The sequence below is a fragment of the Sus scrofa genome, chromosome 6, assembly GCF_054392235.1.
Source record: "Sus scrofa isolate SSC_HxYL_T2T_F1_AM1 chromosome 6, Sscrofa_HxYL_maternal_Yorkshire_Landrace_v2.0, whole genome shotgun sequence".
NCBI lineage: Eukaryota > Metazoa > Chordata > Mammalia > Artiodactyla > Suidae > Sus > Sus scrofa.
This window is the reverse complement of record NC_139388.1, coordinates 162,463,675-162,490,528: the sequence shown is the minus strand read 5'-3', so window position 1 is coordinate 162,490,528 and position 26,854 is coordinate 162,463,675. Positions and strand designations below refer to the sequence as shown.

At 57.2% G+C, this 26,854-nt stretch overlaps 1 protein-coding gene across 4 annotated transcripts in view; it reads right to left on the bottom strand.

Moving 5' to 3' along the window:
- The window catches only part of SSBP3 (single stranded DNA binding protein 3), a 169,918-nt gene that overhangs the window by 25,116 nt on the left and 117,948 nt on the right, over positions 1-26,854 (bottom strand). For 2 of the 4 annotated variants that reach the window (XM_021096594.2, XM_021096593.2), the window contains 3 exons: positions 24,792-24,881; positions 3,682-3,762; positions 2,695-2,754 (listed from right to left, as the gene is read on the bottom strand). In XM_021096594.2, the coding sequence (XP_020952253.1) occupies positions 2,695-2,754; positions 3,682-3,762; positions 24,792-24,881 (231 nt within the window). The remainder of the gene's footprint in view (positions 1-2,694; positions 2,755-3,681; positions 3,763-24,791; positions 24,882-26,854) is intronic. The other 2 variants (XM_021096596.2, XM_021096595.2) reach the window with 1 other exon arrangement.

Here is a 26,854-nt window from a genome sequence, read left to right as displayed (position 1 = left end):
CAGTCTGGGCCTCCGCTACCAGGCAAAGGTGTGCACTGAAAGAGCTGAAACCCTGAAGCTGTGAGAGAAGAAAAATAACAGCTTGTCTGGGACTGCAAGTGTGCCGGGCACACCACCCTGGGGGTCTGCTGGGGAGAGATGCCCTGGGGCCGCCCCCAGGGCTCCCGGAGGTAGGCCAGCACCTCACCTACAGCCGTAGGCAAGTGCAGGAAGTGTCTGCCCAGGGGACAGACAAATCCCAGCAGGGTCTGCACGGTCACTCAGCTGCCTGCCAAGTCCTGGGTGGGGCGGGGGCTCCACTGGGATGACAGGGCTCCCTGACAGCTCCGGCCTCTAGCTGTCCTCTCCGAAACCCTGCCGAACCCCACTTTCCACCCCCCCACCTACCCTCCCCCAAACATAGCAGTACTCTCTGTACAAGCAAGGCAGACAGCGGGGAGGAGGCAAGGCTTTAAGTCCAAATCAACGACTAGCTCCTCGCATCCCCGAATGCCCCGCTCACCGCCCTCCTCCAAGTGGGGGGAGCCTGGGCTGCTTGGCTCCCTCCTTCTGCCCTGGGGAGGGGAGAGCTAACTCGGTGACACAGAGGTTTCTGCTGAACCAGCAGCCCCCCACTGAGGCCCTCTCCAAGAGACTCCCAGGGACAATTCCTGGGAAAGGGACACACCGCCCCCCACCGCCCCTTGGAGGAAAATCTCTTGCCCGCAGGAAGCTGGAAATCGGAAGAGATTTCACACGGGGGGCGGGGGGGGGGGCCTGGGCCCACTGAACCGAAATGCGAGGTGCAGATGACAATTGATTTCTTTCCCCTTTGCTCTCTGGGGCATCTGCTCGTGCTTAACTGACAAAGAGAAATATACACGCTTCCTCTCGTGTCCCTTCGGTGCTGGAGAAGGGGCCACAATTACACCGAGGAGGCATCTGTTCTCTCCCTGGGCCGGAGGCTAGTTTGGGCCAAGGAGTGCCCTGGAGGCGGAGGAGGGGAAGCTGCTAAACCCCCGACCCCGTGCCTGTGGCAGAAGAGGAGGCCCCCTGGGTGGCCTGTTAAACATAAGGGCAAGGCAGACCCCCATGCCTGTGGCAGAAGAGGAGGCCCCCTGGGTGGCCTGTTAAAAACAAGGGCAAGGGCAGCTCTTTTACAACCACGAAAGCTCACTGAGCTGCGTGAGGTGGAGACTGACTTGAGCCCAGCTCCCTGGGAGACTGAGCGAAGTCCCTGCTCCATTCTGACCCTCTGTTTCCTCATCATGACACATCCTAGGGTCCCTCTTTGGTCAAACAGCTGGCTCTAATTCTTGTCGGAATTTTTCTCCTTCGTGTCACAGAACATAGGGAAGAAAAGATTTTTGCAGAGAAAAAAGAAGTGGAAAGGGGAAGGCTGTTCAACTGCAAACCTGGAGTCCCTGGGAGTTCCCACGGTGGTGCAGTGATAACGAACCCAACTGCTATGCATGAGGATGTGGGTTCGACTCCTGGCCTTGCTCCGTGGGTTAAGGATCTGGGGCTGCCCTGAGCTGTGAGGTAGGTTGCAGACATGGCTCGGATCTGGCATTGCTGTGGCTCTGGCCTAGGCTGGCAGCTGCTGCTCTGATTCGACCCCTAGCCTGGGGCATATGTGAACCTGCGTATGCCTTGGGTGTGGCCCTAAAAAGCAAAAACCAAAACAAACAAAAAAACCCCAAAAACTGGAGTCCCTGGTTACGAGCATCTCTCCAAAGTCCCTGTCGAGTCTCGCTCAGGGGCTTTCTTGCAGAGCCTTGAGAAGCAGGAGGAGTGACACTCAGGTCACGCCCATCTAACTGGTGACTGAAATCCCAGCTCCAAAGGCAACAAGGGCTCAGTGTGCTGGTGCTGCTGTCAGATTTTTTTTTTTTTTTTGAAGGGCTTCTGCAAGGTCACGCTAAGAATTATGTATAAAAATAAAATGAAAAGAAATTTCCCTCATGTGTCTTCAGGGTTTCTTGTAAGACTGCCTACCCTCCAAAGAAGACATTTATCTTAACTTGTAAAGCCCCCCTCCTGCCCCCCAATGGGCTGAACCAGGGAGGGCAGCTGGGGACCGATTTCTCCAGACCACCTAGAACTGCCAGCCCTCGTGGGCCAGCAGAAGGCACACAACTCCAGGCTGCAAAGCCCTCCCCGCAAGCAGACCCCTTTTCTAATTACACGAACAAATCCTTTCTTGTTTTGAGTTGGGTCTGGGCAGCAGGCAGACATTGCTTGAAAACTCACACAAGTCCTGCTCGCTGCATCTAGGCTCCTGATCTAAGCATTCCTACGGGCCATTTCTCCCCTTAATAGCAGGATTATATTTACCAGCCTTGGCAATTCTCAAAAGCTTCCAGGAAAAAATGCACGTTGTCAATTAACTTCATTAAGGAAGAAGACACTTTTCCAAGAAGAGGGTGGAGGGGAGGGGCCGGGGCATCACCACCTTCTCGAGAACAATGGAAACCCAGCATTCCCACCCTGCTGCACCACAACTGGCTGCCCAAAGCCCACCAGGAGGGGCAGGTGAAATGCTGGGAGGGGCTGCACGGGACACCAAACCGACACAGGGCCCTCTCTGGGACCTGCCTCCCACTTTAAAACTGGCCCTCCACCTCCCATTTCTTCTGATTTTGATTTGAGTCAAAGTCCAGCTAGGGTCAAGGGTGGCTGAGTGAGAGGAGAGAACATGAAAAGGTACCGTACCTGGTTTCCCATTCTGATCGGGGGCCGGGGGCCGCCTGCGTATCGCGGTGACATAAAAGGCTGCAATTACAGGGCATTAGTTCAATGACAGCCTGCAGTACTGCACAGTGACAAACACAAATGCGCTCCACTCCACAAAGTCCAGTTTTGTTACACCGCGTGGTCTTTTAAACTCTGTTCCTCCCGTGGCCTCTTCCCTCCGGGCAAAACTTCCTCTGGGCGGAGGGAGGGATGGATGCATACCACAAATGCGACTCCTGACCCCGCATCCGCAGGCAGGGATCTACTCTGGGTGCAGAGGGGACAGCGGTGGGGACTTGGCACGGGACGTGGAGGAAGTTACATTGATGCAGGGCCAAAGGGGAGACCTCTGCTCTTGGTTAAGGGCAAGTGAAAGAATCGGAGGGGGACTCCTACAGCAAATGTTCAAGTGTGCAGACAAAGCTGGACGCGCACTCACACGCACGCACACACGCACGCACGGAAACCACGGACACAGCGGGTGGGGTGGGCGGGGAGCGAGTGGGGGAGGGGGAGGAGGCACGAAATGAAAACAGTGAGGGGACCGCGGGCGCCCTAACTGAATGCAGGGGCACGGGCAAGAAAGCTTTCTCAGCAGCGAGAGCGCACAAAGAAAAGGCCAGGGATGCAGCTTCGGTCACAAACGATGGTTAACCAAACTCAAAAACCAAACCAAAAGTGAGAGAGGAAAAAACAAAAACGCAAAGGCCGCTGACAAGGTCACAGGAAGAGTTTTCTTTTGGTTTCATATCCCCGCGGGGTGTGATATCCAAGGAGGAGAAGGATCTTCGGGAAAAAGAAGATAAATTTGGGGGTGGAGGGGCGAGGGAGGGGCAATCTCCTGGGTCCATAAGAGCCTCGAAGGCAATGGCGAGAGCAAAGTTTGGTTCTTGGTTTTCCTCTGCTGGCTCTGTCCTCCTGGGGCCCCGCGCCCCCCGGCGGGCAGCCGAGCCACAGTGCGTTTACCTGACTGTGGGGTCCCATCATGCTGCTGGGATTGTGAGGTGGAGGCTGTGCGTGCGGCGAGGGCTGTGACCCCGGAGGACCCTGTGAGGCCAGACAGTAGAGGCAGGTTATAGATCACAGCACATGGAGAAGCGCAGGAGAAGCTTAAAAGAACAAAAATTGAACCAAAACGAAGGGTGGGCGTGCGGGCGGCGGGCTCTGGCTGGCAGGGAGGTGCGAGCTGCTGCTGCTGCTGCTGCTGCTGCTGCTGCTGCCGGGGTCGCCGGCTCAACGGTGTGAATCGGCGGGTGGGAGGGAGAGAAGCTGATAAACACATTCACGGGGGATTTGCAGGCAGGACAAATAAAATCAAGCTCCTTTGTGGAAGCACGAGGGAGCAGGGCCGGCACGGTCTGCCGCTGCCCAGGAGTTTGCCATGTTAAATACGTTGGTTGACCAGGGCTCGGGGACGCACGGCCACCGGACCCGGCCTGCAGGGTGCCCACGTGCCGCTTCCAGGGCCGCTGGAAGGACCAGGAGGCCCTGCTCTCTGGGAGCGCCCAGCTGTGGGGACAGAGATGGGTCGAGGACCAGGACTGGGCAAGGACCTGGTGACCAGGCTATGGAGGGGAGGGGCCCTGATGGATGAGCGGGAACAGACAGGAGGAGCGAGGTGGTGCCAGAGACTGAACACACGGAGGACAAGAGGAGGCGGTGGTCTCTGAGCGCCCACGCGGTACAGTTCTTAATGCTCCTTCACTTGAACCTGGCCCCGTGACGTGGGCGTCTCACTCCTATTTCTACCAATTAGGAAAGTGAGTCTCAAGGAGTAGGGGACTTGGCCACAGCCAAACACTGGTAGAGGGCAGGGCCAGGAGGAGCCTGAGGGGCCTAAGCCGCACCCTGACCCCTGTAGCCCAGTCAAGCGGGGGGCGGGGGCGGGGGGCAGGAGGAGGGGGCTGGGTGGGTGCAAGAGGTGGTGCTCTCTGCTCCAGTTGGTGGTGAGCCTCCCCTGTCCCAAGCTGACCTCTGAAGGCCTAAGCTATGCAGGCTGGCTTCAACCCCCCACAGAAGAGATGGGAGGATGAAGGCACTTAAACCACAGGGTTGGTCAGACCCTGGGCTGCAGCCCTTCGGTGGGGGTGAAATCAATTTGGTGGGTCGCCACTATTGTTTGTTAAAACTTGGAACAGAATAAAAAACAGAAACTATCAGACAGCGTTCTATGTTTTAAGGCAGATATTTGTCATCAATCTCTACTTACAAAATGTGTGTGTGTGCGTGTACTGGGTCACTCTGTCAAAGGGATTTTCTACTGTGGGTCACAATCAAGAAGCGTGAAAGGGGAGTTCCCACCGTGGCGCGTTGGAAACAAATCCAACTAGGAACCATGAGGTTGTGGGTTCCATCTGTGGCCTCGCTCAGTGGGTTAAGGACCCGGCACTGCCGTGAGCTGTGGTGTAGGTTGAAGACACAGCTCGGATCTGGCGTTGCTGTGGCTGTGGCGGAGGCCGGCAGCTGCAGCTCTGATTCGACCCGTAGCCTGGGAACCTCCACAGGCCGCAAATGTGGCCCTAAAAAGCAAAAAAAAGAGGGGGGGGGCATGAAGGGCCCATTGGGGATGTGCCCTGCTGTCCACTCGGGACACTGGGAGGGGGATGCTGGTCCTGGTGATGAGCAGGCCCTAAATCACTCTTTCCACCTGGAATTGTGCCACTATGCTTGGAAGTTGAGAAAAATTCCACACATGCACGGGGGATGAGTGTGGTGACATGAAAAAGAGGGAGAAAGAATCTCTGAGACACAGGCAGGGTTTTCCTTCTTCAGCCTCTTCCCTCGAGGCCAGGCAGCCCGGCCTCCTGCCCGCTCAGGAAGCACAGCCCGGAGCTGGGAGCAGGCAGGGAGCACGGAGACAGAGGCGTGCGGAGAAAGGCGAGGGGCGTGCTGAGCACAGGCCTGGAGCTTCTGGGCCAAGCGTGGGGCTGCTCACTTCCGCAAAGCTCTGCGGAGCAGATGTTCCTCTACCTGCCACGCTACGAATTTCAACAAGTGTGTGTCTTTCTAGCGGCTGCCAGCAACGGCATGGTTTGTTACCATGAGCAATTTTCTTAATTAACAGACATTAATTAGCCATTTAGCAATTTTGCAAGCATTTGTTTAGCGGCTTTCCTAAACATGAATACCACTGTGATAATGGCACTGATTAGAGGGTCCCCTAATTAACAGTACAGGGAAGGAAAATTGAAATCACATAAATTAAAAAGGGAGGGGAAGTTAATGAAGGCGGGACATATTTGCACCTGCAAGTCTTTTGTACCATGAAACTTGGGTGCAATGTAAACAAAATAAGCTAATTTGGAGCCAACCCCCCAAAAAAAGGAAAATGAAAAGAACGGAGGAGGACGATTCAAGGGTGAGGTCCAGTCGCCAAGAGGGGGCAAAAGGCCTTCTGTCGGGTCCTCAGCTCTTGGCAGGAAGGCGCGTCTCCTCCCTCGCCATGCTTGGCCGCCATCCCTGGTAACAGGGAGCTTGCTCGGGGCCAGGAGTGTGGCTCGGGCGGGTCCCGCACACCTGTGCACCCCTATCAGCCAGGGGAGGTTAGGAGTGGCTCACTGGCTGATGATCAGGGGAAAAAAAAGTAAGCAGAGCCCCCAAGATTCCCCCGGGGACCTCAGACAAGAACAGTCCTTGCTCAAGGCCAACGCTCAGAGCTGAGTCTTATTCCCGCCACCTCTTGGCCCCGCATGAGGGCTGCCTGGGCCTCCTGAGGTTCAGAGGGCAGGCCTGGTGTGTGTGCTTCACCTCAGAGGCCCCCAGCTGGACTCTGAGCCCTGGTGAGTGGACAGGGAGTAGGGAAGAGAGTGTGGCCGGCCAGGGAGGCCCCAGCCCAGCCCCGGCAACTCCCTGTCCTGTGAGGACACAGAAACCCTGGCCCAGGCTGGTCGGTCACCTGGAGAGAAAATCCCACACAGTCTGGACACATCCAGCAAAGACACAGTTCAGCATTCACCTTTCCGGAGCATGCAGCTCCCCTGCCAGGCCCGGTCAGGCTGCCCAGGCTCTGCTTCTCCACTTCCCAGCACGGCTCCCAACACTACTGGGAGCTCTACGCGTCAGAAAGCTTTTCTTCCGTGGAGCCAGAAGCCCACCTTTCCCAGTGGGTCCCCCGCATCCTCCCCAGTCTCCATCCTCTGCATCTCGGCTACCTCCGCTCAGCCTGGAGCTCTCGGTCACGAGATCTGCATCTGGGTTCTGTCCCCAAGAACGGATGCAGGGGCACAGGGAGGGCCCTGCACATTTGGCTCGTTCTCGGGAGCAGAGCACGGGGCTCCACGCCAGGGAAGCGTTTGCTCGTGTAACGGTGACAACCGTCGTGTTGCCCACCTCCACGAGGAGGCATGGCATCTGCTGCCCTGGGTTCTATGAAACCACGAGAACGTGCTCTGCTCTTCCCAGTCTGCATCCTCAACAAGAGACCGACAGGCAGGTTTAGAGCAGACAGACCCTTAGTCTTTCCAACGCATTACCCACTCAAGCAAAAGACTACATAGGAGGTGGACCAAAAAAAAAAAAAAAAAAAAAGCATTTAGTTTTAAGAGTTTGACCTTTGTCGTGACGTTGGTTGTTCTCTTCCCCAAACCCTAAACAGCCCTGGCAGGCAGGCGGACAAAGGACGGAGATGGAGAGGGTGGGAGTCTTAAAGGTGCTAATACCGCAGGGTGTCCCACACAGGACCCCCCCGCCATGGGGCCTTCCTGGCTGCTACTTGCTGAAAGCTTTAGAAGAACCCAACATAGATGTGTCTGGAAGCCTGTTGGGCAGGATGAACCTCTGCATCCTGCTCCATCGAGACCATCTCCCCCACGGACCTTGGAGGCTCTCCGTCCTAGGTGCCGCGTGATCCCCTCCCAACATGTCTGGGGTGGGGGGGGCGTGGGGTGGATATAGGCAGACATCTGAGCTGCACAGAACATCAGGCTAGAATGAGCTGGGAGTCCCACTAGAAGCTTGGAGGGAACCACATCCGCCCGGCAGTCACCTGCTTGTCGGTGGCCCAGACAGATCAATACGTCTTCCAACGTCCTTGGAGGCCCCCGACACAGGTGTGACTTGTCCAAGGCCACAGAGATGAAGCTGGTGGCTCAGCCTCCTCTCCTAACGCCAGCCCGGGACCCTCTTCATGGTATCACGTCCCCATCCATTGCAGACAAAGAAACAGAGTTTGGAAAAGAACTGGGTTCAAATGCTGACTCTGCCACTGACTGCGCATCACTGAAATGGGAACGATTACAGCACACCATGCAGGTGGCCTTTACTGGCGTTAGCTCAGGTCGTCCTCACCTCCTCACGGGAAGGGCTATTAACTGCCCTATTTTATACCCGAGGATCTGGGGCTCAGCAAGCCGAAGCCTCTTGCCTAGGATCACAGAGCTATTACATGGTGGGTCTGGGCCTCCAGGTCTCAATCGACAGCCCTGGGGGTCCTAGAGGTCCACTGGTCTACAAGCCCTCAGCGATGCTTCTAGAGGCTGAAGGCCTCACCTGCACACATATGCCGCCTGCTGACCTCCCGGGCACCTGGGGGGAAGGGAGGGGTCACAGAAGCGTATCAGATTCGTCCTGGCCATGGAAGCTCCCAGACTAGTTGGGACGAAGGAGGACACGGTGACAAACAGGCTGGCAGGTCAGCTGCAACTTCCACAGGCTCCAAGAGAAGCTGACAGGTAAACTGAGGGCCAGGGTGGCCACAGGACAGAAGCCCACAGGGAGCTGGGATGAGAACTGGGGTCCCCTGAGGGGTGAGAACTCTTTCCATCGCACTGCACTGCAGTGATAGCAAGGAGACCTGCATGGAGGGGATGCCCCACTTTGGGAAATCCCTGCCACCGACTCTGGGAAAAGGAAGCAGGAAAGGTGCCCGCTTCCTGTCTGCCCCAGACCCTGTTAACAGACTTGCCATTCCTTTCGGATGTTCCCCAGGTCTCTGACCGGAGATACCTACCCCCGCACTTCCTTGTTTTTCTTCCTGCCACTCAGCACTGGGTGATGCTACATCCAGCAGCCCCCGAGAGCCACTCAGGCTCTGCTCCGGGTGTGATGGAGGCAAACACCAGGCTGCCCACTAACACTCTGGATGCTGATGGTTTCAGGAAAGAGCCTCCCTCTGCCCTCATCAGCATGGTGGGGAGCGGAGTGTTCCCACGGCACAGCGGACCTGAGGTCTCTGCAGAACAGCCTCTCAGAACCGTCAGCAGGACACGCCCATGGTCATTTCTGGTTAAGTCCCCTCACTTTCCCTGAAGCCAGCCTTGGGGGACAAGCCTGCGTGTGATGGGGAAAGCGTCAATGCTAACACCACCCTGGCATCCACCCCAGCTCCCCCAGGACATGCTGAGAGTCCAGTTTCCTCGTAAGGAACAGGGGATCTTCCACGGGTCCTGCAGGGAGGGGGTACAGCGGATGGCGCTAGGCACAGGTCCCCCGTCTCCCATGGCCCCCACGCCTCATGCTCCACAGCCACTTCCTGCCCCTTTACGGGGAAAGCGGGGGCTAGACTAACTCGGCAGGCTCACCCGCCTCGGCCTGCTGAAGCCCCCACCTCCTCCGCTGTGAAGCCTGAGCTGGTCTACACCCAGCCAGGTGCCCTCCCAGCACCTGCATCCTCTTTGGATATCCTGCCCTTTCTGTGGATGCTGTGTGGGCTCCTCCAGGGCAGTGACACAGTCCCAACGGGGACGTCCAGGGCAGGGCGGTGAGGCTCAGCCAGCAAGCGGACCCCACGGCCACGGTCAGCCAGTCCCTGGGTGGGTACCTCTAACAACACCTTTGGGTTAAAAAACTAGGACATGAGTAACAACCGGGTCGTCTGAGCTAAAGACTCTTGGGAATTAGGGAGGGACGGTGTCTTAAATTGAAAAATCAGAGTTAAAAAAAAAAAATTCTTTTTTTTTTTTTTTTTTTTAAGGAGAAAGGTAGTAAAAGCTATGTGCTAGGTTTAGTATTTACAGAACTCATGGCATCTTCATCAAATGCCACTCCACATTCTCTTCAACCTGCCTGGAAATCATGGACTCTCAGAGCAACAGAGCGGAGACAGCCCAGGCTTTCTGGGTGCAGAAGTGGGCCGGGGGCATTGAGCGGCTGTGAAAGCCCAAGGTACCAGGGCTGGAGTCCGGCTGGCATGCCGGTGCCGGGGCTGCGCCTCCATAAGGGGGGCAGGTCCAGGTGACACTTCGCTCCGGAACGGCTGAATGCCCGGTCGTTACCATCCAGGCCACATCTGCCTTGAGTCAGAAAGCCCTCGGGGAGAGCCGACTTGAAGTTTTAGGTTGCCAAGCGACAAAAGGCTCCACACATCCCCGCCTTCCCCCCAGCTCCTGGGGCCAGTGGCCACTGCTCTGGCAAGGCTGCAGGGGTGGGTTTCATGGACTGGCAGTGGGAGACGGACGACTGGCATTACTGGTGGCCTGTGTAATCCGCCTGTTGGGCGTGTCACCGTAATTGAGTGAATATAAAATTACATTAATTATACACATGGTAACAAGCATGCGACAGACAATCCAATTTGCTCCTTGGACACGAATGCTGATGGAAAATGCCGTAAGCCCATTCTGGGGAGAGGGCCAAGGTGTGTCCGCGTGCCACCGACATCCCCCATCCATCAAGCGGTCTGCCGCCACCCACAGCCTCCCTGCAGCAGGAGGCCGACCACCTGGCCGGGGGAGGGAGGGCTTTAACCTCCCCCTCCCCTTGACAGGCAGCTCCAAGCAGAAAAAGTTACAGCTTCACTTCGACCCATGGGAATGAACTTGGCAGCGGCTTGGACGGCTGCCTCCCTATCCTGCTTCTATCTGCCCCCTCTGGGGAAGCGGCGTCTTTCGGCATTGTGAACACGGGAGGTACAGGCCAGAGGTGGAGCTGAAATTACCAAGCTTGGGTAGAAGGGGCTGAGCTGGGCCACACCCGGCTGTGGAGCCACCGCCTCAGGCACGGCTCTGAAAGCTCAGAGTTGGGGGCCGCCCGCCGTCTAGGGGACGAATCCTCAGCCATTGTGACCCTCCTTGGGCACCGCTTGAGGGGAGTGGGTCTAGCAAGCGGTGGTGGCCCATCTTCCTGGGATGGTGAGGAAGTCGCCAGGAGAGGGAGCAGGACAGTATACAATGCATCCCCCTTGGGGTCACCTCTGTGTAACATCAAGAATCCTCACAGCCGCCGGGGGCCACTCTGTGCCAAGATCTGTGAAAAGACTCCACGATTTCTGTCTGAGCAAAGACCCCAGCTGGCCACCCCCGCCTCTCTCCGAAGAGCAGGGACCGCACTGGGCAGGTGGCAAGAAGCCTGCGCACTTATGAATCTGGCGGGGCCGCCAGGACACCCGCAGGAGGCGCTCAGAGAATGTTTCACGCAAGAGGCCCCACGGGGACAGAGACACAGCATCAGCAGGCAAGCGTTTTCAAAACAAAGGGAGGAAACATGGCAAATGAAAGTACAGGCGGCGTCCAAGACCTAATGCAGGCTCCCCCCGCCTATCCCCCACGCTGCTCCCTGCCTCTGCCCCAGCCCCGCGCACAGACGGGGAGGCCGAGCCCCAGGGACCTGGGCTCACGGGTCCCAGGTCCAGGCTCGGCAACCCAGTACCACACCTAGAGCGGAGGCTGGGGTCCGCTGCTGGCACGAGGACGCCCAGGGCATGGCCATCACGCTGAGCTCCCGGAAAGTCAGCCCACTAGGGCTTGGGGGCCAAAGTCACCTGTTTTTGTAAATAAAGTTTTATCGGAACCCAGCCATACTCATTTAGGTACTGTCCGTGGCTGCTTTTAGGCTCATCCGCAGAGCTGAATAGTTGTGACACAGACCAGATGGCCCACAAAGCCTAAAATATTTATCATCCGGCCCTTTGCAGAAAAAGTCTGCTGACCCTGGAGCTTCATAATGGTTTTCAAGACTGAAGAGGGAAAAATACTGAGATACGGAGGTCTTAACAAAACAATACCGTATCTTACCTTCTCATTTTAACCTCCCATCTCTTTCGTAAGGTCACTGAAGCAAAAATTAACCCCATTTTACAAAGGAGAAAACTGAAGTCCAGTGACACTAGAGTATTATTTAGAAGAGCCAGGATTTATCCCATTGAAGACTAGAGAAAGAGTTCCTGGACCTGGGGTCAGCAAACCTGAGTTCTGGTTCCCCCACGAACATGCCATGTGACCAATGCTCTGCTTTCTGGGCCACTGGTCTTGAACAAAATGACTTTTCATTATTGTAACACGATAACCAGCCCTCACGTCTGGCTGGTTGGTCCCAGACCCTCTCCTGGCTCACCATCCTCTCCAAGTTCATTCCCGCTGCAATGCTGGAAAATGCACTCTTCCCTCACTTGCCAGCACAAAACATTCTGGGGACTTGATTTCCAACCTGAGTTCCTGCAGGAAGTTGGTGTTGTCTGACCCTTTCCTATGCAGTGAATTCGGAGGCATTCTCTAGGGTCATCTCTGGAAAGGGCTACCGTGAATGGCTGTGGTTGGGACAGGAGAGGGGACGCTGTCTCCAGGCATTAAACCCGTGGGGCCTCCCTGCTGAAGTTTGTCCCTGTGTCCACAGATCTGAGCACTTGTTTCAGGAACACAGGAAAAGCACTGATATGGAGAACTTACGTGGCAGGGCATCCAGCCAGCGGGTCCCAGCATCCTGGGGAGGGGGAGTGCGTGCTGAGTGCTGGAGACACAAACATAAGCAGTACTCTGACCCTCCCCGAAAGAGTCCCAGGCTGTGTGGAGAGACCAAGGCATCACCATCACCACAGCGGCATCAGCAGAGGCAGCGACCAGGTGCACTAGGAGCGAGGGGCTGCGATTACAGAACAATCACACTGAGCGGCAAGGTCGTGGAGGGAGGCACAGGTGTCCCCTGGCAGAGCAGAGACAGAAGGGGCTTCCGGGCTGAGATCGGCGTCGCTGTGGCAGCGGCAGGAGGGGGTGCGGTGCTGGAGGGTCTCCTGTACCAGATGGGGACTCTGGGGCTGGGACCTCCGGGCTGATGAGTGGGGTGATAAACCTCTGGGAGCTCAGGCAAGGGAGGGGCCGTAAGCACTAGGTCTTAGGAAGGGCACATCCACTCTGCTCTTTTCCAGGGATGTTTCCGTGTCCACTTGCAAGGTGGAAACAGACTTGTGGACACCAGAGAACAGTGAGTTCAAGCTGTCTGGGGTGCTAACTGCCAGCTCTCGCTGCCTACTCAGCGAGTACATACCTGCTCCCCACTAAGCCACCCTCCAGCCCTCAAGAACCAGCCCTTTTTAACGCTGGCCAGGAGCTGGGATCAAATGCCGGGTGAGGGTGTCTGAGACCCAGTCCTGCCATGTGAGTTTCCAGCCCCACCTTCTCCCTCCCCGACGTCTCCCGGCTGCAGTAGAGACCAGCTCTGTGCTAAGTGGGAGAGGCAGACCCAGGATCCAGAGCCATGCCAACCCCGGGGAACACAGGGAGGGTGCCTACCTTGCTCAGAGAATCCCACCCCCATCCCCTGCCAAAGACTGCCTCTTGCTCTAAAAATGGATAGTGCAGCAAAGACGCATCCCGCTCCTGCCTGCCAGCCTTCATACCACCCCTCGCCAACGCTTAGGCTCCGCTGTTCATCACAGCAGCACAGCGAAGGCGAGGTGCATATTAAGAAGGCACTGCCTCGTCCACCCAGAGAATTCCTGCTCTACTTGAAGCTCTCGGGGCGCAGGCGTGCACACAGCCTTCCTGCTCTACCCCTTTACGCCCGGACAGAGGATCCCGAATATAAAGACTGGTCATATCAACTAGGACAGGGAGACAGACGCAAGGCCCATGGGAGCTACCAATCCAAAATGCCAAAGTCAACCCCGATTGTCCACTGAGCAGAAGAGGGCTGGGCAGGGAAGAGAAAAGTTGGCCAAGCTTTCCCCTTCAGTTTTGTGGCTTCCTGGATGACTAGGTGGTTTTTCATGCCTCTCCTTCCCTCAGAGGCTTGGAAAATGGCTCAAGGTCAAGGTCTCGTCTTGCTTCCTTGGCAAAAGAAGATGAGGTGAGGCACAGAACCAGGACACTGGGATGAACGGGTCTGGGAAGCCCACCCACAGTCGCCCAGGCAGGGTGCTATGAAACCTGGTTCACCTCTGTGGAACCACGGGGTTGGGGGCGGTGAGGGATGCAGCTCTGTGGCAGGTGCTGTTGTGAGAGCCTCAGATTCACAGGCCGGGAGCATGATCTACAGCTCCCCCCCAAACTCCTTAACGTGTAAAAGAGGCCACCCCACTCCCCCACAGACAGCCATAGACACTGAGAGTCAAGTACTTAGTCCAGGGTGGGGACTGGCCATCACCGCAGGGTAGCTGCTGATACATAAAGCTGTGCCCGGGATCCTCCCCGCCTCACAGAATCCTTCAGGAAGCCCCTCTTTCTCAGACTAAGCCTTCCTATTACCCGACTCCCAGGGAGCCCACGAACATGCAACCTGTCCTCATCTCAGCGAGCCCTGGCTGCACGCTGGCTCTCACTGAGGGGCCCTCGCCAACCCACCTGACAGTGGGTCCTCTTCGCCAAGCTCCGCAGAAGCCACCCCTTGAAGTGGTCCATTGCTTCTGCCCCGACAGCCCCCAGGAGACAGGGCCTCGGTGTCTTCTGTTTACCCCTGCACCTCTCACGTCCACACCTTCTAGTCTTGTGTTTTTCAGATGGGGAGGCTGAGGCCCAGAAGAGTACAGGCAGCGCCCCAGGACAGACTGCAAGGCTCCAAACTTCTACAGCCTTTCCAGAACTCCAGAGTAAGTCTCTGGTGGTCAGATACTATAATTAATCTGAGCAAGTGGCACTTAATCGGATCCATATTTTGGGTGTATCATTTGAGACCCTGAAGCAAGGATGGGACAAGACTCTTGTCAAAGTCTTCTTGGACAACAATGACCTGCGATTGAAGAGCCTTCAAGAAGGGGAGGGGGAAATGCTGCAGTCTGCACAAGAGGCCATGCAGACAGGCTGGAGGGGGCAGGGCTGGCCCTGGGAGCAAAAGCTCTGGCCCTCATTCCAGGGATCAACAGCTGGTCCAGTGGGGTGAGGGAACCACAGGATTCAGATGCTTTAGCCTCACCAGGCGCCTGGCAGGGCCTCACAACTGCCCCAAGAGGCCAGGGGTATCACAAAGAGCTCTGAATGTCTTACCAAGAGTCTGAACTTTATCCCTTTATTGAAGGCACATCACTGACAGGGAGGCCACCTAATGGAGAGGATGAGCCACGCCATGGACCCGGAGGGAGTCCAGGCTGGAGTCCATCCCATGGACCAGGAACACCTGGAGCCCAACACCACCCTGCCCCTACAAGCCCTGGGAGCCCAGGGCGAGGCGGAGAGTGCTTCCTCCCGGATGTGCGTGGACAGCACGGATGCCCGGGTGTCAGCCCCTTGGGCAGGCATCTGATCTGCCTTTCATTCCAAACATCTGACCAAACTCAGAGGTGGTAAACCAGGTGGAGCCGATCCTGTTTTACAGGTGGGGAACCTGAAATTCCAGTGACACCTGGGTGAGAGTCACTAGTGACAGAACGCAAGAGAAGAGTCAGCCCTCTGTATCCGCGGATGCCGAACCCATGGACAGGGAGGCAGACTGCCCTCGGCCATTTCATATAAGGGACTTGAGCATCCACAGATTTTGGTACCCATGAGGGGTCCTGGAACCAAGCCCCTGTGGATACCAAGAGAAACGGCAGAGGCAAAGAACCAGCCCGCTGGGTGGGAGAGCTGACATTAACTCGCCTGGCAAGAACAGTCTGGACCTACAACCCGCTTCCCTGTCAGCTCCTGTCGGTGGACCAGCGAACAACGGGTCAAGGTGGCAGGACCCAAGGGGGTGTAGCCAGGTGGGCAGGATTAAGTCAGGTAAGACGTGAAAGGGCCAAACAAGACCTGGTGCTCAGCGGGTGCCAAAAATGTCAGTCTAACCGAAGGGTTAAGCACTAAAAAGCCAATCCAATCCATCTCGAGAATGCCCAGAACCTCTCCCACGCATCACTGCCACCGAGGCTGTATTGAGCCCGAGATGTCCTTCTGGCAAAAGGGAAAACTCACGGCGGCCCTTGCTCTTGGTTGAGCTGGAAGACCTACCTTCACCCCGGTCTCTAGCTCACAGAAAAGAACAGATCAGAACACACCTGCCTGTGTCCACAACACAGGATTCAGATGCTTTAGCCTCACCAGGCGCCTGGCAGGGCCTCACAACTGCCCCAAGAGGCCAGGGGTATCTTCACCCCCGACTTCCAGGTGAAGCAGCTGAAGTTCAGATGGTTTAATGGACTTGCCCAAGGCAACCAAAGTGCCAACCAGGGCCACCCGGAAGCACCTGTGGAGAGACTCGGGGGTGGGGGTGGGTCACAACGGGGGGGCATGCAGGGGGCACGTGGGAGCTCCAGGGGCCCAGCCACCAGGCTCCTGACCGCTGGTCAACACAGATCCTGGAGTCAGTGGGTCACGTTTCCGTGGCAGTAACAAACCACCACTGAACACGGGTACATGTTTGCATGTGTCATTAGTCTTGGCCAGAGCTCCAAAAGAGAGGCATTGTAATTTGCCGAATGACACCAGTGCCCAGAACACGTCACCAGGATGCAAGCAGTGGGCTGGCTGTCTTGCTCCAAAGCCCGGGCTCACAGCTGCCGAGTGCTGTGGGCCTCTCCCACAGTTGGGGACCCTCTGCTCCCCTCCCCCCGACACCAAGCTGAAGTGGTGTCCCCCTGGGTCAGGGAGCCCCTTGGGGAGCCCAGCAGCCAGCACAGAGCCAACACTTCATGCAGGCTGTGGCCCCACCTGAGATCATCCAAGCCTAACCCCACTCTTTCGGTCTTAGTAAGAGACGGAACTTTCTGGAGCCCAGGGGTGGGCCTGGGACAGGGGGCTTCGCTGATCCCAAAGCCTTCGTATGGGAAAAGCGGCTTGTCAGAGAAAGGTGCCAGGAAGATGACATGAACCCAGAACCCACACTACAGGTCTCCTACTGCACTGTGTCCCCAGCTCTCATGGGGACATGTGAAGAAAGCAACATGCAAGAAAGCCCAGCCTCCCCCCAACCGCCGCCCCGCCTGCCCCCTGGCCCCAAGGCCCTGCCCAGACTCCTCAAGGGCAGTCTCCCTGGAGGATGGCATGACCTTACTCAGGGGGTCTATCTCAATCCACGTAAGACCAAAGCGTGTTATCACAGGATCTGCTGGAATTCCCTTCCTCAAACCGCTTCTGCTGCAAGGGCTGAGGAATCTGATTTTTTAAAAATCAGAATCTTTTATTTTTTAAGTGATTTGCAGAGAAGGGTGCAGGAGCAGAGGAGGCTCTAACCCCCTCAGACACCTCTGAAGAGACACAACAAAAACATTGGCACCCCACCCCCGACCCCCACGAGAGGTGGGGAAATCTGGGGGAACGGCTGGCACGCTGCTGGGAGCGCCGACACCCATAACAGAGCAGCTCTCCAGCATGGGGAGCATTTCAATTAAGAGAAGCCCGGCCCAAACAGGAAACAGATAAACCAGCTCTTAATAAAGCAGAGGTGAGGGTGCCGTGGATGCCAACCCTTGAGCATCAGATCCATAAAAGTCAGAGACTCGGGAGCCGGCTTTACGGGTCAAGAGAAGAGGCCGGGAGAGGGGTTCATGGTCTCCCGTGGTGGGAGGAGCAGCCTGTCCCGGGGGAGGGATCAGAGCAGGAGGGGTCTGGGGCGGCAGGGGCAGGTGGCAGGGCCGGCTGCTGCCCGCGGGCTCCGGGGTGTGGGGCTGGCTCCGCGACAGGGGGCGGTCGAGGCCCGCGGAGGTGCCGGGTGCTTTGTTACCGAGCAAACCTCCCAGGCGCTGACTGCTGATGCATAGCTAACAGGGCGGCAGACATTGATTTATGTTCAACTTTCCATTTCATCAGCGAGAGTTACGGCGCGACATGTGGAGTTCACGTTTTGGGGAGGGGGAGGTGGCTGGAGGGCGCAGATGCAAACCTGCCCACAGGTGCACGCAGGCACGCGCGCCGTTGAGACCACCACTTTTTTTTTTTTTTTTTCCCCTTTTCAGGAGGGGGGTGCTCGAGGGCGAGGCAGCCTGGCACGTCAAGAGTAACCTTTTGTCCACTGTTGCTAGGAGCCCAGGGCCGGTCATCTGCTGCTGGGCAGACGTTAGGCACCAGGCTGGCGGCCCGGCGGGGCGGGAACACAGCCTGACCTTTGCAGAGGTGGTACTGGCAACAACAAAAAAGGCTTTTCCCCCAACCTCTCCTGCCCTGGCCTTTCTGCACAGGCCAGGTGAGTGAGGGGAGAGGGCGGTGTGGGGGTCCACAGCACAGAAGAGAGGAAGAGCCCAGTCCACTGTGCTTCAGAGTGGCTAGGGGTTTTAAGTCCCCCTTGGTCACACCGCACAAGGGTGACAAGCAAACGAAGGCCCAGAGAGGGGAGGATGGCTCCCTAAGGACACACAGCAACTGGGCAGCAGGGCTGGACTCAAACCAGGGCATCCGACTCCCAGGGCAGGGGTCTTCAGGCTTAAAGGCTGCCTCCCGGCTTCATCTCAGTAACCAAAGGAGGTGGGGCTGCTGCTGCTGCGGGAGCCAAGGCCAAGGTGGCTTGGAACAGGTGGGGGGCTGGGGGTGGGGAACAGTGGCAGCTCCCCGCTCCCCACCTCCAACCGTGGCCCAGGGCCCAGCAGTTGGGGTGCCCCGCCTCCTCTCTAATCCTTCTCAGCAGGGGTGACCCTGCCTTCTGTCAGTCTGGAGGCAGACGGCAGGGCAAGGGGCGGGGAGGAGGGGTACTTCTGTCTGCTGGAGGACCTGGCACAACACCTCCGGCCCCTCCCACAGACCAGCGCATCTAACAGACCCCACTCTGCCCATAGGGGAGCAGAGGGGGGAAGGGGCTGGGGTCAGAGAGCAGCCCCAGAAAGGGGAGGAATCGGCTCCCAGGAGACAGGGGTTCATCACGAAGCTCTGGACCCCACGGCCCCATTCAGGCCTCTCTTCCTCAAGCAACTTCCCTGAGCAATGTGGGCCTGGGTTCCCTGGCCCCGGGGGAATGCCATCAACTCACAGGCAAATGAGATCACAGAGGGGGCTGCCTTTTCTAATCTGGAGAGGGTTCCACCCAGGATGATGACAGGGGCTCGGCCAGTTCCATGTAGGGCCTGTGAGCACAGCCGGGGAGGCCGGGAGGAGTTAGCCTGGGGGCCACAGGACCTGGAGAGGGAAGGGCCTGCAGGGCAGGAGGCACGTCAGACGAGAGAGGGGCCACCTCTCAGCCCCACGCCTGCTCCTGCTCTCTCACCACAGCCCCCCGCCCCCTCGGCCCAAGGCCCCCCATTGAGGACAGGGAGGCACTGGCCACAGCACTCAGTCACCACTCCAGCTCAGGCCCTGGCCACCTCCAGCCCTCCACACTGGCCAGCCTGCCATGAGCACAGCTCCTCCAGGTCACTCCCCTTCTGAGGCTACCCTGTCTTTTTTTATTATTATTGTTTTTTAATGAAACAGTTTTTTTTTTTTTTCTTTTTAGGACTATGCCCGTGGCATATGGAAGTTAGTAGCCTAGGGGTCTAGTCAGACCTGCAGCTGCCACCCTACACCGCAGCCACAGCAACTCAGGATCTGAACCTCATCCGTGCGACCTACACCACAGCTCACAGCAACGCTGGATCCCCAACCCCCCAAGCGGGGCCAGGGATCAAACCTGTACCCTTGTGGATACCAGTCAGGTTCGTCACCCACTGACACACAACGGGAACTCTTCCTGCCCTGTCTTTAAGTTCAAGTCCTCCTGCGATCCCAAACTCGCCCTTTACGTCCACACCCAGGCACACTGCCCTTCCTCATCTTGCCCTACCGCCACTGCCAACAGCCTCCTGCTCAGGCCTCAGTTCCTATACCAGCCCCTCAGGGAAACTTTCCCAAAAGGCACCCATGCCAGGCTGGCTGCCCCCTTTGCCTGCCCCCGTGGCAACCCCTGCCTCCTCTGTCTGCAGTGCTCACCACGGCTGGCCCGTGGGCCGAGGAAGGATCAAAAGGCCCAGGCCTGGCCTCACATGGTGTAGGTGCCAGCCTCAAATTTGCCATCTGTCCGATGGGTCCTCCCGCACTGCAGGCTTTGAAAACCACAAACACAAGGCGGTTTAATTCTTCCCAAGGCTCCCCCCGTCCCAGACCAGCCCTCGCAGGCACGGAGTAGTCCTTCCTGTTCCAGCAGCTTTCTGGCAGGAGGAATATCAGCTCATGCTGCTGCCTGCTTCCCGCTGGAAAGGAAGGCAGGAAAGGGACAGCACTCGGCCGGGCTCTCGGGAGCTGCCCGAGCTGCTGCCATCAGCATGTTCTCCTCGACCGGGCCCTGATCTTCCCTGGAAACACTTCACCCCACCCCCAAGGCTCACGGCCCCCAAGGCTCTCTGCTGGGCATCTGGTTTCTGCTTGCTTACCGCCAGTGCCAAGGAGCTCACTACTTCATTGTTAAATGAGCACGTGGTAGAAATGTCTTCCCTGCAAAGACGCCAAGGGGCGTCCCTCTTCTTTTCTCTCGAGGATCTGCCATCTAAGGGCTGCCCTCAGAGAGGCCAGGCTGATATCGTCTTCTACATGGCGGAACTTGAGATACTGCATTCAAGTCGGTTATCAGAGCCCTCTTTTAGTTTATTTTTTGTCTTTTTGCCTTTTCTTGAGCCGCTCCTGTGGCATATGGAGGTTCCCAGGCGATGGGTCGAATCGGAGCTATAGCCACCGGCCTACGCCAGAGCCACAGCCAACGCAGGATCTGAGCCACATCTGCAACCTACACCACAGCTCATGGCAACGCTAGATCCTTAACCCACTGAGCGAGGCCAGGGATCGAACCCGCAACCTCATGGTTCCTAGTCGGATTTGTTAACCACTTCGCCAAGACGGGAACTCCTCATTCACCTTTCTGAGTCTCACTTTCCCCAACAGCCATGCCTCCTCTGCAGAAACGCTGGGACCAAAATGAAAGTAAGTTGCATGTCTAAAAACACTACATAACTGAAAACAATTATTGGAATTTAAAACAAAACAAGAACAAAAACAGTCTGTACCCAATGCTCCCTTCTCCATGACCCCTGCCCTCTTGCAATTCCTCAGCTCTGGACCTAGAAATCCTCAGTGGACGGTGCCTCCCTTCAAACCACCTAAGGGCCAAGGAGCTGGGGATCCACCCAGACCAGTGGGCCTGGCCCAAGCCAAGCTGAGTCTGCCAGATGTGCAGCCCAACTGACTTAAGCTGCATGGAAAAAAAAAAAAAAAAAAAAAAAGCCACTGCTTGATTATGTAAAGTCCATCTGGATCCAAAGCAGAAAATCCAAGTGGGCAGGGCCCTCAGAGACCATCTGGTCCACCCTGCTTCATCTACTGCTGAGGAAACTGGGGCTCAGAGATGGGGAGCAATTTGCCCAAGGTCACTCAGCAAGCACATGGGCCAGCAGGGGGCTAGAACAGGTATCCTCAGGCCCCAGTACCGTGTCCTTCCCCACGCCCCACTACCACCCCCGGACCCGCTGAGCCTGGTCAGGATGCTGGAGCCCGGGAGCTGGCTGGGCTCCACTGCTGGTAACTTGAGCACCGTAAGCTCGGGTCAAACATTTCTGGGGTCACCGGTGCACACCAGGTACTGAGGGTGCCGAGATGAAGGCATTCTTTTTACAAGGACCACACGGAACCAGAATGGCTTTGCTAAGTTCTCCCATGACCTAGAGAACCTCACGACAACCCCCGATAGTGAAGTAAGGTCAGGGCAGCTCCCTCGCCACCTCCCCATCAGTCCTCAACTTGCGACCAAACACGTCTTATGCCACAAGACCATGGGCACTGCCCACCCTGGAAACACCAACTGGGAATAAGGAGGAGCAAACAGACTGGACCTGTGTGAGGATGGCCACACCTTCTGACCCCAGGAGTGGCCTTGCGGCCTGGTGGTCAGAGGCCTGAAGAAGAAAGGCCCCTGGTTGCTTTTGAAGGAGCCAGGAGCGGGGGCAGACAGCTGGTTCTGCCTACCCTGGAGGCCCCAGCAACATTTAGTACCAACTCGGGGTGGAGTCCTGTCCTGAAAAACCAGGCTGGCCGTCTTGGGACAGGGGCTGGCCAAAGCCGGATCAGCCAACCGAGGCTGGCTCCTGGGTGCAAAGATCCTCCAGCAAGAGAGCTGCCTGCCAGGCTGCGGCCACGCAGGGGAAGAAGTGCAATTGTTGGCAGCAGATAAAACCCTTGATACCATCTCTATTTCCCTTCTAATATCAGAGTGGCCGCCTGCAAGATGAACGAGGGGCAGGGCCGGCAATCAATAGCTAATATTCCTGTTGTGAGCCAGTCTGTGCCGGAAATGGGCAGCTACTACCTGCTTTCAAGGAGATCCCCGTTCCCCAGAGTAGTGACCTAGCCCGAGAGGTTCAACATCCTGACCAGGAAGGACCTCATCCGCCTTCGTCTGACTGATGGGGAAATGATGTCCCTTGGTGAGGCGGGGAGGGGTGGCCAGATGACCCAGGAAGCAGAGAAGTCAAGGCGCACAGGCTCCTTGCTCAAGGATCCAGCACCCTGACTCGGGATCAGAGATGGCCTCAAGTCAAGAGGGTGGGCCCACAAGTTACCTCTGTTGGATGGTAGCTGGTGGTGGCTAAATAAGGACAGCAAAAGTCTGGGCTTTCTGACCACACACCCCTGAACGTCATAGGGGAGGGCCTAAGAAGTATGCCTGGAATTAGGCCTTAACCATGGACAATTGTGCCAAAGCAGGAAGTTGGGAGCTGTCCACATATCGGGCAGACCTCTCTTTGTCCCAGACTCGGGCCAAAAAAGAAGTCAACAGCCTATTTTAAAAAATACCGCTGGCTATTGTTCACCTCTTCTCGCCACAGTGGCCTGCGATGGGAACCCAGATGCCAGCGAGCAGCCTTAATACGGACGCACACAGGTGGAGCCTGGTGCCAGGGTGGGCACTGTCCACTAGGCAGGAAAGCCACACCTGCGCTGTATGAAGGACAACCATGGCATCATCAGTGAGGACATGTCATTCTGGGAAAGAAGTCCCAACCAGAGGGAACACAACGGGCAAGACCACCAGCTGGGCACAGGCCACCCGTCTGCAGTGGCCAGGAAGAAGGCTGCTGCCCCTTGGCATGGATGACTGGCTCGGACTGCAGCCCTGTGGGTTTCTCCTCCGGGACAAAGGCAGAAGCCTGTTATGCTCTTGTCTTTCTCGGGCAGGTTTGGTTTCCGAAGATTTGAACACCTCACTCTCTTGGGAAGTCCGGCCCCTCTTCTCAATGCCAGTGGCATCACCCCAAACCGAGCTCCAGGTAATGCCTGGTCATGTCCAATCTGGAGCCTACCCAGGGCTTTCTGAGGCTGAACCCATTTCCACCCCTGGGTCGAGGCCCCAGTTTAGATAGTACGCCAGGAACGCACACAGACGCGTGGGCCTCCAGAGCCCTGAGCCTCCTGCCCTAAATCTCTCTCACTCCTCTCACCGCCGCCACCACCTTGGTGGGTGACTTGCTGTTTCTGTTTTGGGGGAACACCCAAATTTCACTGATTCCCTTTCTTGGCTAGTAAGCAGCATGTCCTCCCCTCCCCTCCTGGGAATTAATGTCAACTGCAATGTGAAATCTGGCAAAGCAGAAGGGTCTTCCAGGTCACCTCGGGGAGTAGATATTTGTCCTATTTTTGTCAGATTCCTCCAGTGCCAGGGAGCCCGCTGCCTCCTACAGCCTGTGTCTCACCACTGGATGCCTGGGGTGCACAATTCTGGCTGTGACCAAGCCAAAGTCTCCTCACTGATCCTGGGTTATTTTAACGGCTGCACCTGCGGCATATGGGAGTTCCCAGGCGCAGCGGTCCAATGGGAGCTGCAGCTGCCGGCCTATACCACAACCTAGCAACACGGGATCCAAGTTGCTTCTCTGACTTACCCCACAGCTCGCGGCAATGCCATACCCTTAACCACTGAGCGAGGCTATGGATTGAACCCGCATCCTCAGAGAGACAACGTCGGGTCCTTAACCCAGTGAGCCACAGTGGGAACTCCAGCTGTCCTGGTTTTGAATCTGTGGGCCTCACAGAGACATCTTTGCCTTCTTTTCTCCACCACAGCTCTTTCCACATTCTTATCTGGAAGTGCTCACCTTTCAAAAGGTGTGGGTAGCTCAGGCAGATTTTCAAACCTGGCTGTAGACAGGTCTGAACGAACGTCGCACCCAAGCGCTTCATCACAAAGCTCCTTCCAGCCGGGCAGGCCGACCAATCCCCCTCTTCCCTCGCCAATCCCCCTCCTCCCTCTCGGGTGGCCTTTCCCAGCCTCAATCTGATTTAAATCAAAGGAGCCCCCAGAGGGGGCCAGTACAAACAGAGGAGGAGGAGGAAGCAGCGCAGGGGGTGTGGCAGCCGCACCCCCCCCCCCAGCAGATCACAAAGCTGCTCCCCGCCCCTGGAGGGCCCAGGAAGGTGTCTTTGGGAGAAGGCTCTCGGCCCACGTGCGGGCTGCTCCCGCCTTGGTGGGCAGCGCACAGCAGGGATGCTCGTGGGCTGCCATCTGTGACCACACTCGGAAAAACTCCAGCGGTTAACCAGAGGGAAGGGATTCCGAGACCTGCCAGGACGGAGGGTTTTTTGTTTTTCAGATGACGCCTAAGGGGTGCAGTTTGGACAGGCAAAGTAAACAATGACAACGACAGCAGCAACAAAACAGAAACAAAGAACAGTTCACTTGCTGAAAAAAAAATTAAAAAAAAAAAAAAAAAAAAGCCTTTTGTTAAAACACAGCTCCAAGCGGACTGGGAAGCAGCCCCACCGCCTCCCCGACCCGGGGCGGGCTGTGTCGTGAGCGCGAAGCTGGTGTGAAGAAAACACAAACTCCAGCAGAAGGGACGCGGCACATGCAGGAGGTGACTGCGCGCCATCTTTCTTGTCGCCCCTCCTGGGTTTGGGGACGGGGGTGGGGGTGCGGGTGGGGAGAACAATGGGAGGGAAGAGTCTGAACCAGCAGAACACAACTGTATTTAGACCATGGCAAACGGAGCTACTCCTGACGCCTCCCCTCCCTCCCGCCTGCCCGGGGCCTGGCATGGAGTGACCGGAGCACAGGACCCGGGGCCCAGTACGTACCTGAAAGAACCCCGGTGGGATGGGGCCTCCCGGCATCCCATCGTTGGGGGGAATGTTGCCAAGCACGGGGCTCGGGGCGGCGGCTGCGCTCTGTGGAGACAGGAAGGGGGACAGTGAGGGGCCACACCCGCATCGAGAGACAGGCAGCTCCTGCCCCTGCCCTCCCTGTCCTCCAAGACTCCCTCCCCCCCCCCGCCGCCACCCTTCCAGGTGTGTCACTCAGGGACCTCCATTGCCTCATCTCTCAAACGGGAGGACAGGGCCCAGCACCTGCGCGCGGCCTGAAGAGGAGCAGTGACTTATTGAGCAGAAGTTCCTTCAGGGCAGGCGAGGTGCTGCACATGTGTCTGTCCCTCCCGGAGACGCTGGCATGTGGTAGAGAGTGGACATCAACATATATCCACCACGGAATAAACAGACGGCCCAGCTGGGAAACGCCCCTCAAGAGGGGGACAGCAGGCAGGCCACGTTTTTTGGCCCCCTCGGCATCTTGGGGGCTTCAGGACATGGAGGTGGGGCTGCCCGATGGGGGGACTGTCGTTACTCTGCTTTATCTTTTTGATTGATTGATTGATTTGTATTTTAGGGCCACACCTGTGGCCTACGGAAGCGTCAAGGCTCGGGGTCGCATCAGAGTGGCAGCTGCCGGCCTACACCACAGCCACAGCAACACGGGATCCGAGCCGCATCTGCGACCTACACTGCAGCCCATGGCAACACCAGATCCTTAACCCACTGAGCGAGGCCAGGGATTGAATCCACATCCTCATGGATACTAGTTGGGTTGGTAAGGCGCTGAGCCACAACAGGAACTCCCATTACTTTTCTTTTTAAACCCTGCTATTCCGGCATTTACCTGCCTCATCTGCCTCAACGAATGCCTCCCAGGGGTGAACAGACGCTGCTCTCCCTAGCCTGGCCTCCTTCCAGACAATCTGTGTCCCAATCATGTGGCTGTGGCCGGCGTGTCTGTGCCCGGCCCTGTGCTTCTACACGAGGGCGAGGCCGACCAGGGAGCGCCGGGCCCGTGCTCTGCTCCTTCCCGCCGAGTCTACACCACCCGGGTGCTCCTCCCGCAGGAAGTCCTCTGCCAGCCTCCAAGGTTCCCAAACCCCACCAGAACCGAGCCTCTGAAACGGAACCCTCTCCCAGGGCTCTGACTGAGCACCCTCAGGCCAGGAAACAGAACGCCGCTTTTTCTGTTAGGACCACAGCTCGCCATCACCCGCCGGAAGAAGTCACTTCTCCTGCCTGTTCCTCAGCCGGAAAGCAGGACCCTGAACGACGCGCGTTCAGCTTCCACGGAAGGGAATGAGGGATGTGTGAATCCCCCAAAAACACTGCATGCAGCAAGAAAACAGCCGGCCGTGGGAAATAATGCGCCGGGTGCAGGCACCGTTGCCTGTCCTAGCAAGCGGCCACCGCGCGCAAGCCACGTAGCCGTTCCCGTCACGGGGGTCCCTCCTGCTCGTACGCGTTGGGGAGGATGAGGCCACGGGAGTGGTTGTGTCTTATAAAACCGGGAAAGCTCAGGGATCTGCAAGCAAGGAGGACTCCGAAGGCCGCTGCTGGCTGTGTGAACAGACCCCAGGTAAAGAGAATGGGGTGGGATGGGGCTGGTTAACCCGGGCCCAATATTTCAAAATGATTCTGCCGACAGAAAAGCCACCCTCGCTGTACCTGAAGAGATTCTGCCCACCAGCCTGTAATGCGATACAAATACCCCGGACCATCAGGGCCAGGTCTTCCCCCTTCCACTTCCTCGGATGGGAGGCCCCAGCCCCGGCAAGGAGAAGCCACCTGGCCCCGGCCCGGCCCCTGCCCAGTTATCATCTGGGATGAGGGCTGGGCTGCCCGGGCCCGATACGCCACGCTCGCCTTTAGCTACATGGTTGGTTTGCCAGGTGGCGGTTCTGTGAAAATGCAACTTTTCATGATTTACAGCCAACAATTACTCCTCAGCAGCAGGAATAGAAAAGTTTTTTGTTTTTCGTTTTTGTAAAAGGGGTGAGGCGACCATCCACCTATATTTTCTTCATATTCTTTTGAAGGCTAGTTTTACG